Source organism: Sinocyclocheilus anshuiensis, unplaced genomic scaffold (genome assembly GCF_001515605.1).
Source record: "Sinocyclocheilus anshuiensis isolate Anshui unplaced genomic scaffold, SAMN03320099.WGS_v1.1 scaffold702, whole genome shotgun sequence".
NCBI lineage: Eukaryota > Metazoa > Chordata > Actinopteri > Cypriniformes > Cyprinidae > Sinocyclocheilus > Sinocyclocheilus anshuiensis.
Window position 1 is genome coordinate 528,706 of NW_015548184.1, and position 12,456 is coordinate 541,161.

The following is a 12,456-nucleotide window of genomic DNA, read 5'->3' on the forward strand; positions in this document are numbered from 1 at the left end:
ACACACACACACACACACACACACACAAAGCGGTTACAAAACCACCACAAAATAACTAGGAAAAATACATAAATACTAGAAAATTTTTTCTTATTTTTTAAAAAATACTATAGAATAATTTTTTTTTTTTACCAATAAACATGGCAGCACTGGCTCTGATCTCAGCCCAGTTACTCTTGAAGAACTGAATGACTGTGATGTGGTAGAAGTTCAGCATCCCTGGAAAATCCTGGATCTTCGACAAAACATATTTTTTTATTTTCTCTTAATCAAATAGTTAAAAAAATGAATTGTCTCTTAGTTCCTGTTTTATCAACTAAAACTGTTTGGAACAGTAAAAACATTGAGTATTCATAAAAAGATTCAAATGCAAATGTGACAGAGCAGTGGTTATGATATTCCCTATAAAAAGGAATCTCTGAATTCATAAGCACACTCAGCTATTCTATGCGTGTTTTTATAATAAAGAAAGCTTTTGCTCCGTACTAGGTATTTGGTGAGGTCATTAATGAACTCTCCATGATGCAGACCCTTCTCCTCAAGAAGATGATTCTGGAACATGGCAGAGATCTGTTCTGAACCTATGACTGGAGCACATATGCGCATGGCGTACTTGCATGCCTAGGAGAACAAACAGATACATACCAAACTCACACACAAGTATCATACTTCTGGACTATTATCATATTATTACTCTTATTATTATTACATTTTGCATTGTCATTGTAACTAACTTTCAACATGTATAGCCATTATAACAAAACAAAACAAAAATCTCTGTAGGAGTGTGTGCAGACTAATCAATCACTGACCTTGACCACTTGAGGGTTGGGATCACTGAGATGCAACAGCAGGCTGACAAGAACATTGTGGATCTGGTCTTTAAAAACAGGCTCACCCGACCCAAACTTCGACAGGTTCCCCAGGAGCATGATGGAAGCACATCGGATCTCATCGTTCTCCTGACAGAGCATAACAACGGATCTTTAAGTAAAGCCATACAACAAAAAAACCCACGCTTGCCAAAACACTGTACTCTAATAGCCTGTATTTATCAAAAAAAGACACTATTTTTAGTAATAGAGTACTAATGGGGCCTAAAACATTTAACTTTTCTTAATTAAATTTATTTAAAAAAAAAAAAAGTGAGTGAATGTAGGTGTTTAACCCTTTAGTGTGACTGTCAACTTCAGGAGGTCAAACAAAATATTAAATTCAATAAATAACAATAAATGTTTTTAAACACAAAGTTTAAAGCTGAGATTTAAAAAATAAATATTTAATAATAATAAATATTATTAAAAAAACAAAACTTAGACAAAAATGTATTACAATAATAAAAGTCTATGCCAGAATGGGCAACAGTATGCAGTCAATACAACAATTTGTGCTAACATGCAAAGATAGCATATAGAGTCCCAGATTTTTATTTTATTATTTTGTAATTAATTTAATTTAATTGTAATTAATTCATGTTAACATGCAAATATTTTATATTATAATTAAATTATAATGCATCATTTTTTTTTATTTAATATTTATTTTGTATAATTTTTTTAATTATTTATGTCTTCCCATCATGCTGTATAAAGGGGTTCCAAATGTAGAACACACGTAAAAATGTTTTTGGTAATTGTTTTATAATTGTTTCATAACTATTAGCTACTAATAAATTATTGGATTTGTGCCTTTTTGTGCTTTTAAAAAACAATGCGATACAAATATGAGATTATCTTAAAGTAGCAGCATAAATACTAATTCTAGCTGGAAATTTTAGCTTTATAATTGCGAGTTAAACATTCTGTCTTCTCTCAAGACACTCACATTCTCCAGAAAGGGTTTAATCTTCATGAAGATGTAAACCACAAGCAGGTGGACGTTCTTTTGGTCCAGGTAAAGCAATATCTTGGACATTCCAGACATGGCCTCCAGTGTGATGAGTTTCCCTGGATCATCGTTTTCTTCCATACCTGAACTCATGGCTGCTAAAAGCTCCTTTGCATATTTATTCACCTAAACGGGAACAGAGGCAGTGAGATTAACATATAGCAGCATACAATTACATGCTGAACTGACTGCTTTTGTTACAACGCTGTTATAAGTAATGACAAAACTTAACTACAGAGAGAAGACATAAAATGCAAAGAATAATAACAGGCGTCTTGTGCAAGGTGTCTTAAGCAAACACAACACGGGGAACTTTCAGGCAGCATTTCAGAATACAGACACACATCCTTACTGATTGCTGCATAAACAAGTTGCCATGTGTCTCACACTGCTGCCAAGAATCACTGCCCAAAAAATCAATTAGACTCTTCATCCAGTGAGTGTTTTCAGATGTCAAGCAGAGCGTCTATACCTTTTCAGGTGAGCCCACAGCAATGTTCCCCAGGCCTCGGACAGCCAGCATGCGAACCGTACCGCAGGTGTCAGTTATTCTTTCCATCATGTTGTTCATCAGCATGTCCAAAATCATCAGTTCAGTCACTACGTGATGGTTCAGAAGCTTGAAGGAATAAACAAATAAATCGTTACATCTAATTTACAACAGCTATGAGTACACATTAAAACGGGTGAAAAGGTTCCTGTAAAAAAAAAAAAAAAAAAAAAGACCTGTCTGGTTCACCACTCACAGTTTGGTACACTGCTGTGTGTATGGGAAATATTAATATTAACCCATACACTCAGTAGTGTTGAATTCAGTCGTATTGGACTTGTAAGGGGTGAAGATACAACAACACACCTAAGCTTTTGGTTATCAACTGTAAAATGAGGTTGCCATTATTATAATCTAGAAATTCAATTAAATTAAACTTATTATTATCATTAATTGTTTTCTTCATTGCATTGTTTGTAAACACAAAACCATTCTATAAGCTACTATTCAAATATCAGTAAGATTTTTTTTATGTTTTTGAAAGAAATGTCTTATGCTCACTATTTAATCAAAAATACAGTACAAATAGTAATACTGTTAAATACTATTCAAATAACTGTTTTCTATTTTAATGTATTTTAAAATGAAATGTATTCCTGATTATAATATTCTGACTTAACATTTTTGTGGCTACTTAACATTTTTGTTGAAACTATGACAGTTTCCACAAAATTCAGGATTCTTTGATGAATATAAAGTTTAAAAGAACATCATTTATTTGAAATAGAAATATTTCTTAACATTATAAATGTCTTTGTTTCTTTTGATGAATTTATTTCATCCCTGCTAAATTCAAATATATACCATGAGATATTTGAACAATTACACTCTTCTAAAAAAAACTGAACAATCTGTGCTCTTGCAAAATAATCTGTCTTTAGTAATTCATCGTTAATAAACTTTGAACTAAGACCGTTAACTAAAATCACATAAAATAAAATGTTCTCACCTCAGAGAAGAATGCTGTGACTGTGATCCTCTGGCACTCATAAATATTACAGAGAGAAGGACACAGACTTTCCACAATGGCAGGGAGTCTTGGACCAGCATGCTTTGCCATTGCTCTGTTAGAAAGAATAGCTTCTTCAAAAGGACCACACTTAATCTTACCACAATGGGATAGAAAGCAGCATGATAGCTCCAAACTCTTACTTTTACAGGTACAATTTCCACAAATACACTGCATGAGACCATGCACATTTATGAGAGCTTTGAAACTGATGTGTGGTGCTCTCAAAATATTGCAATAAAAAACACATCATGAGTCTTCAAGAACAATTCTACTGCCATACGCATCTCCTTTAACAAAATAGAACAAGTAGAAAAGTTTGCAAACAACAAACAGTATAAGATGACTTGAGGATGACGGAGGACAGGTGTGTGTACCTGGAGAGCAGAGTGACTCCTGTTGTGTGCTGCTGCGGGTCCTTCATCTTGTCCCAAGCTCCCTCCTGATCTAATGGTTTCATGACAGTGTCCAGCTGAGCTCGACCCAGCAGGATCCGCAGGGCCTCCACTGCCACCCTGAGCACACAGCAAAGAGAAACACAGATGTCTTATTAACTCTGAGCTCAGCGATGTCTGCATGAGTAGCTACACTCAAATTCACCATCCGACCCAAAATGTAACTTCATCAGTGATCGATTTGACTAATCAGCACATAGGCAGAACGAATCATTAATTAAAAAAAAAACAATCATTTAAAAAAAAAAAATACTGTTAGAGTTACCTAAATTATTCTAAATTCCATATTTATGCCACTCACCCACACACATCGAAATTGGCCACATTAATTTTGTTGGTTGTTTTGCGGTCTGAAATGATGCTGTTGCTGTTGAGATCTTTAGGTAGCTGAACTCCCACGCTGGAGCCCAAGCGCACCAGAAGAGCACTGAAGAGCTTTGGAAATAGATACGCCACGGCATCAGCTGACTGGCCACTCAGCATCATCTCACGCAGGGCACAGGTCATCTATAAAACATTGCATTACAAAAGAAAATCACTAACGATAAATCAAAACAGTTTGGGATATGACCAGGGTTGCCAGGTTTTCTCAACAAAACCCGCCCAAATGCTACTCAAAACTAGCCAAATCGTGCTTCGAGGGAGGTCCCCCAGTAAAAAATCGCATTCCAGGGGGGTGAAATACACGTTTTTGGCAGGGTTCCGCTGGTAAAATTCGCATTCCAGGGGCTAAATATCACATTATTGGGAACGCTTCAAACCGCGGACATGAAAATCAACCCGCAGCAACAGTGTTTAGGCCAAATCTGTGGGAAAAGCATGGACTTGGCAACACTGGATATGACCTTATTCCTGATATTCAGCATGGACACATTAAATTGATCAAAAATGAAAGTAAAGACGTTTAGAAATGTTTCCTAAGCACCAAATCAACATATTAGAATGATTTCTGAAGCATCATGTGACACTGAAAACTGGAGTAATGATGCTGAAAATTCAGCTGCCAACATATGAATTATTAAATTATTTCAAAATAGAAAACAGTTATTTACATTGTAATAATAATAATAATAATAATAATAATATTGCATAATATTACTGTTTTAATGTATTTTTGATCAAATAAATGCAATCTTGGTGAGCGCAAGAGATTTCTATCAAAAACATTTTAAAAATCTTTCCGACTCCAAAAGTATGAACAGTAGTGTAAGCCACTTAAAATGGCATTAAAAATGGAACAAAAAAGGTTTAAAAGTTGAAACCATTTCCTAACTAATGTAACAGTAAAGAATATATATGTTTTAACAAGCTGTGAAAGTCAATGGCATCGCTTGTCAAGACATTTTGCAAAAACACATGGTTTCTATTTTTGATGTGTTGAAATGGGAAGTCCCGCTCACAGTAAATTCTCTACACCCTGCTTCTCAAAGCTGCATTTTAAGTAGGGATGCACCAATACCACTTTTTCCAATACTCGCCCGATATCGATACTTTTTATTTTTGGTACTTGCCGATACTGAGTACCGATACCGATATTTGTATTGCATTTGTAAATTTTTTAAATATTGGGTACAGAAACCAAAAGAGTATGTATAATGTTAGTTGGTTAACTTCATTTATCAAATAGATACAGTCAAACCAAAATTTATTCAGACACCTTCAACATTTCTCACATTATCACAGTTTATTCGCTATAGTTTAGAAAATGGTAATAAAATATGACAAGAACTCAGAGTTAAACTTTGTCAGAACAAATTCATCTTGATAATGTTAGATAATTTTGATAGAAGGGTATGAAATAGATTACAATCAACCAAAAATTATTCAGACAGCTGTTAGTATGACAGTATTTACACAACTATCAATACTTAGTCGGGCAACCCTTAGCCTTAATGACAGCCTGTAGTCTCCTGGGCATGCGGTCACCCAGCTTCATGAAAACCTCAACTTCAATGTTTTTTCCCAGACTCGGTCTGAATAATTTTTGGTCCCAAATTTGTATAATCAGCTCACGCACATCAGCTATACAGGCGTTAATACTGAATGTTTAACGTTATATTCATTACATACATATACTTCGTAGTAGACATCCTTAACTCCTTTCTGCTGTCTGTTGTTCTGTTGTCAGTGTTTCTTTGTTTGAATATGGCGCTTAACACATGCTGTGTGGTATCGGCGTTTGGTATCGGGGCATTTTAACGAGTACGAGTACGAGTACAGGAGACCAGTATCGGGCCCGATACCAGTATCGGTATCGGTGCATCCCTAATTTTAAGCATTCTGTTTCAAATCTGGTATTATTTGTTGTGATTTTGTTGCTTCACGCAGCTTCTCTCCTTCATTAAAGACCAAAAAATTATTTGACACTGCATAATTGACACGTTGTGACTAGTTAGGATGAGTCAAATAATACAAATCATACATATATTAATACTTACAGCCAGTGGTTGGCTTGTGGCAACTTTGGTCAAACCGGGTCTCAACATGGACTCTTTCTTATCTACATAGGGAACCATAACATTCAGCTTCTCGATAATCATCTCCATGATTTGCAGGGCCAGAGTGCTGTCTGCTCCTAGAGCTATCCACATCTCACAGCTCCAGCTGGAGAAAACACACAATGACACAAACATAAGCACATCATTATTATGCTTGAGCATCACGGAGCACATGACAGACAATGAATGCCATGCACATAAATAACACACACAGTAATCACCTGTCGTATGGTAGTGGGTAGGCAACGAGCGTGTTGACCACTGTCTGCAGATGCTGTGTAGCGAGGATGAGGATGGACTGACCGATGGCCATCTTTACCTGCTCTTCACCAATCACCTGCAGCCGGTTGTGTAACACCTCAAGCATCTCTGGTACCTGACAAAGAGTCAAGACGCAAGAAGTAAAAACTGACAAGATAGAAAATAATTACAGTTTCATTGAACATGAAAACAGGAGCATGAAGGGAACACTTGTGCACATGTCAGTGAGAGGAATTTTGGGAACGTATTAGTTTTCTAAGCTACAAGCTACTAATAGGTTCAAATTTAAATGTAAGTCTTTATTCATTACAAATCCACTCTAGTCCCTTCTTGCCTTGGTCATGATAGAAGTTAAATTCAATTCAACAATGAATTGTCTCTTCAATGAATCAGATTTCTGAAGGATCATGTGACACTGAATACTGAAGTAATGGCTAAAGTTATTTTAAACTGAAACATAAATTCACAATATTACTATTGTTACTGTATTTTCGAACAAATAAATGCAGCCTTGATAAGCATTAGAAACTACTTTAAGAAAACCTTAAAAAATCTTTATGAACCCAAACATTTGAACAGTAGTATTAAAACCACGTTTTATGGAATCTAAAAGCTTGTAGCAGTATTAAGTATATATTTAGCTAAAATACAAAAAAAAAATTGCTAAAAATTGTAATGTGTAATGTACCAGATCCTGCAGGCCAGCACCTCTGTTCTTCAGCAAGGTGTTGAGGATCACGCTGGATGCTCTGGAACAGTTGGACTGAGAGTCCACCAAACCATCATACAGCATAAACAACAGGGTGCTCAACTGCTGCTGGGGCAAACGCTTACTGATGATCTAAAACACAAGACACAGGGGTGGAGAGGGAGAAAGACAGTCAGTTTCATTTTCAGAAAGAGAGCTGGTGGATACTTGAGTTTTTTTTTTTTTTTTTAAGTATCAGTATTTTAGGAGAACATTACATCAGGACAATTAACCTTAGTCAGCTCAGAGCAGGTTTTATACAAGACTGAATGGTCAGGATTGCTTAGCTTCTCGCGAACATCTAACAGACCCTCAACTGAATCGTCCTTGTAGTCCAGTGAAAAGCCTGAAAAATGGAAGAGCAAAGACCCTTTGCTAAGTATTTCAGCATAACATAACACATAATATAATATTGACAGATTGTCAATCTGAAGCTCACCCTGGGTTAGACAAAACTGAGTTGTGCTATGAAAAACTGGGCAGTACCTTCATAGCGCAGCTGAATGTACATTAGTCTATAGACGCAATCTATGGCTGCCCGTCGCACCTCAGGGTTTGGGTCTGTGCACCGTGGGGCCAGACGCCCCACAAGAGCTCCCAAATTATGGAATATCACTAGATTCTAGACAGAGAGAAAGAATGAAAGAGAAAGATTCATTAGCACCAAGGTTGAGATCTAATAAAATTTTAACTACATTTGTTTCCCAAAGCACATATTTCATTAATCAGTGCCTTGAGGAAACCAAAACGTCTTTTAGGAAGAGCAAAATAAATGATCCTACTTAACATTTCAGATTGGACAGAATAAAATAATAGGTGTTGAAAGTGAATGCTTTGTATCTAAAGGATGTAAGAAATTTGTCGAGGCTGATTCACAGTGTTTTGTGGTAACAATCTACAAATAAACAGAAGACTTTTTTAACCAAGAAAGTAACACTTTAATTGCTACATTTAAATTCTACATTACTTTAAATAATTACTTAAAATAACTAAATATCTGTAATCTATATCTTTTAATTATAGTATATTCAAATTACTTCTCTACAAACAAAACCCTTTCCTCTCCCATGTGGTCCACGAGTATTGTAAAACTAGCTGTTTGAGCATTTTGGGGATTTTAGAGATGCTTAAAATTTTTAAATAATATGAGTAACTCACAGTAACACATAACCCCAAAAGAATCCTTTCCCAACATTCGAAATCCAAAGAATATCACTAGTTACTGCATTATGGATGCTATAGATGTGAATGTAATATATAAACACATATGTGTCAATGATGCTCCTTACCTTCACCCTGAGATTGTCCAAGTAGAACTGCAGTAACTCTGCTGTGGTCTTTACTGCCCTCTCCCGCTCATGGTCTTGTCCTGAGCTCAGCCAGCTTTCTATATGCTGGAAAGTGCAAAAGCACTCAATAAATAGGGCTCAGACAAAAGGACTGCAAAATCGCAAGTAATGTTAATAGTTTCTTCTTTACCTTGAACACAGACTGCAGACCATCAGGACTCAAGTCTCTGGCTAGCACATTCCTCAGCAATTCATGAAGAGCAGTAAAAGTATCTGAATATAAGACCTGAGGGAAAACGCATTGCAGTGAAAAACATACTTTATGTTTAAAGCATACAGGAGAGAGTACTGATGTTCACAGACATGTGTAGATACATGCATATTTTATTCTGACCTCTCTTTGCTGTGGATCCAGGGCTTCTTCATCTTTAGCCTTGTCCGGAGTGTCCACAGTAGGAAGCCCATAAACTCCATTCAAACATGTTTTTAACAAGTCAAAGTTTTCATTTTCTGTTAAAGGAGGATCTAAGTTTCTGAAGACTTGAGTCAAGTTCTTAACAGAGTGCGGCACTGCATTGCAATGGACAAAGATGCCAGTTTAGCATATGTTTACAAATCTTTTAAAAAGGAATGAACAGTAGTCAAGATGAACACAAGAAAGATTTAAAATGGTAGGATACATGAGGTTGGCACATGTGGTCAATACAAGATAGCGAACAGGGGTCCGCATGACATCTGTTGGTTCAGCTTTTATGAAATCCTGCATTTAAATAGAAGACATAAATGCCAAATAAATCTGCATATCATTATGAAACTGATCTGAGTTTAAAAAACAAACAAACAAACATTTTCTTACATTGAAAACATATATACAGTATATTAAAAACTGAATGATCAAACCTCTCACCATCATAACGCCCATCAACTCTTGTTTGCGGGAGAACAGGTAGCCCTGTTTACGAACACTTTTGCTGATGGCCTTGGCAATGAGTCCGACACTATGAATGAGACTGAGCTTCATAGTCAGGTCCTATGAAGTGCCCATAAACATACATACACACAAACACATATAAAGAGATGCAAACACACACTCAAACTATGCGTAATGAAACGTTGCAAATGTCAATCAAACAGCAGAGGCAAATCAAGACCTGGAATTAGGAAAGCATTTCCTGGTCACAGCTGCACTCAGCATGCTCATTATAAAGTAACTGACATGTTTGACTTCACTTACTTGTACTCTAAACAGTGCTATAAGAGATGAAAATCACACTCTTTGACAATATAATTGTGATTCAATAGAAGAAAAAAAAAGAGTTGAATTGATGAATCAAGCCACCTAAAATCCACAAGAGCCAGAAAATCAAGACACTGTGACGCTTTAGTAAGACAAAGGTTATCAGGTTAGTGAGCACTTTTTGACCTTCTCAAAAAACATTGAACTTTTACTTACTAGTGTAAAGCCAGTTTAAAATGTCATCTTTATTTGACCTACATACCTTGTAAAAAGATCCAAACTAAATAGGAAGAGCTTATAAATGCTTTTTAAAATCCATCTCAGGGTTATAAAGAGATAGCTGAGAGGTTTATGAACTTTTTTGAGAAGTTCAAAAGGTTATACTGTAAAGATTTTGATTGCAGCATCAAGACTGAAGAGAAAGTGAGTTAAAGTTCAAAGGTCAGAGGAGGTCCTTGTGATCGCTTCCCTTCACAGTACCTTGGTCTCTACTTTAATTCCCAGAACCTGTGCAACAATAAAAGTAATGATGCAATGTAATTCACAAACTAATTATTTAACAACAAAATGGACTATAAGAATGATGAATTAAGTGAACCTTCAGATACTGTTTGTATACATATATAACATCTCAGTTTAACAAAATTCTCCTAAAATCCCAACAAAGACCAAGACAAACTCAACTTTGATATTCAAATTGGACCGCAGAATATTAAAACAAAATGAGTTACATGGTTCCCTAACAGTGAAATTATTTTAAATCGCACAATTACATTATGAATATTGATGAGGTATGATTCAGCACTCAAAGAGAATTAATGATCCTTGTCATTAAAAATCATTTAGATCAAACTGTCATAACTGCAGCCTCAAAAGCAACCAACTGAATCCTGTCAACAATATACTAGGACATTCAAAGGACTTGTTTAGCACAACCTTACAGCAGCAACACATTTTTCTTTTTTGTGCCTCACTGCTGTAACAAACAATGGGAAATGATTAATGTATTAATTCTGATCAAATAAATGAGCTGTTCATCTAACATAATAGAATGTCTACAGAGGCATGGCATTTTTCCAAAAACCTCCACCAAACATCTAATGCAACTGCAAGTCTAATCATCAATATTTTTGGTCCATTTTTCTCAGAAAAGAGACTGAACATTTTAAAAGTGTAAATCTGCTAAAAGTTATTTTTTGTCAACTTTTATAAGTACACTAAAATGTGGTAACTGACTAAAAAGACTAAAAGCCACAAAACTATCAATTTAAACTTCAGGAGGAATAAATAAGAATTAGAATTTAGAAATAACAATTTAGAATACCACTTTGTTTTACCTTGGTGTTGAAGTTCTTGGAGATGTTGTGGAGAATGTCACTATCGATGCGAGTGAGGAGCTTATCTTCTGGAGCGTGCAACGCAACATAGCCATAACACAAAATGAGAGTGCTCTTCATTTTCTCCACATCAACCTCGTTTTTATCCTGAATGACAAAAAAAGTGACACACAACAAGATAAATGTGTAAAATATAGTCTCTGAAGCACTTACAATTTAACCTTTGCTCAATGAAACACTGTGCACGGTTACATTTTACAATTACTATTATTAAAAACACATAACAAGGTAAAACAATCATTTCAAACCAAATTTAAATGTTACCGTTTTTAACAATCTAATTTGGGGAATAAAAAGATGTTTTAATTTGCATCACGTGAGAAGTACAATGAAGCTCGGCCTACTTTGAGAAGACCAAATATCCCTGAGGCTTTCCTGAAGGCGTCAGACTTCCCAAACTCCTCCAATTTTTCCAGAGTGCCATCGAGATGACTGCTGGCACACAGCCCGATTCCCATGGCAACACCCTGCATACCAATTACTGCCTGTTACTTTCATTATTCTTAATTAGCGGCTTTTAAATAACTGCAAAACCTCAGATATCCAAACTGTGGAACATTTGAATCCAATTTTGTACCAATCTATGATTAGAAATTATGTGATATGTTTTCTCTTGTAACACTAAGCAGTAGAATAATGACCTAAATTTGGGGACAGGAATGGATAAGAATGGCCAATTGGTCATCCAACAATGGACTACCATATTATCCAGAAGTCATGTTTTTATCACCTGAAACATGCTGCTATTTACTTATATAAAGTAAATAAAACTTATTATTTTCCGTAAAAATACTGCAGTCAATTTGCAACTAGATTTAAAGGGGTCATATGATGCTGCTAAAAAGAACATTATTTTGTGTATTTGGTGTAATGAAATGTGTTTATGCGGTTTAAAGTTAAAAAAACACATTATTTTCCACATACTGTACATTATTGTTTCTCCTCTATGCCCCGCCTTTTTGAAACGCGTCGATTTTTACAAAGCTCATCGGTCTGAAAAAGCGAGGTGTGCTGTGATTGGCCAGCTATCCAATGCGTTGTGATTGGCCGAATACCTCAAGCGTGAGACGGAAATGTTACACCCCTCACATACTGTTGATGCCGTGTCCGGCCGGAGCGACGAGA

At 35.7% G+C, this 12,456-nt stretch overlaps 1 protein-coding gene across 1 annotated transcript in view; it reads right to left on the minus strand.

Annotated features, from left to right (window-relative positions):
• LOC107704831 (maestro heat-like repeat-containing protein family member 1) overlaps nucleotides 1-12,456 on the minus strand; it is a 35,887-nt gene that overhangs the window by 5,525 nt on the left and 17,906 nt on the right. The window contains exons 21-41 of the mRNA XM_016507855.1: nucleotides 11,676-11,798; nucleotides 11,272-11,418; nucleotides 10,415-10,441; nucleotides 9,605-9,727; nucleotides 9,378-9,457; nucleotides 9,092-9,230; nucleotides 8,888-8,983; nucleotides 8,698-8,802; nucleotides 7,895-8,030; nucleotides 7,642-7,754; nucleotides 7,349-7,501; nucleotides 6,621-6,775; nucleotides 6,340-6,505; nucleotides 4,203-4,408; nucleotides 3,824-3,961; nucleotides 3,387-3,501; nucleotides 2,360-2,506; nucleotides 1,825-2,013; nucleotides 813-962; nucleotides 487-621; nucleotides 133-235 (exon numbers count right to left, since the gene is read on the minus strand). Coding sequence (XP_016363341.1) covers nucleotides 133-235; nucleotides 487-621; nucleotides 813-962; nucleotides 1,825-2,013; nucleotides 2,360-2,506; nucleotides 3,387-3,501; nucleotides 3,824-3,961; nucleotides 4,203-4,408; nucleotides 6,340-6,505; nucleotides 6,621-6,775; nucleotides 7,349-7,501; nucleotides 7,642-7,754; nucleotides 7,895-8,030; nucleotides 8,698-8,802; nucleotides 8,888-8,983; nucleotides 9,092-9,230; nucleotides 9,378-9,457; nucleotides 9,605-9,727; nucleotides 10,415-10,441; nucleotides 11,272-11,418; nucleotides 11,676-11,798 — 2,746 coding nt within the window. The remainder of the gene's footprint in view (nucleotides 1-132; nucleotides 236-486; nucleotides 622-812; nucleotides 963-1,824; nucleotides 2,014-2,359; nucleotides 2,507-3,386; nucleotides 3,502-3,823; nucleotides 3,962-4,202; nucleotides 4,409-6,339; nucleotides 6,506-6,620; nucleotides 6,776-7,348; nucleotides 7,502-7,641; nucleotides 7,755-7,894; nucleotides 8,031-8,697; nucleotides 8,803-8,887; nucleotides 8,984-9,091; nucleotides 9,231-9,377; nucleotides 9,458-9,604; nucleotides 9,728-10,414; nucleotides 10,442-11,271; nucleotides 11,419-11,675; nucleotides 11,799-12,456) is intronic.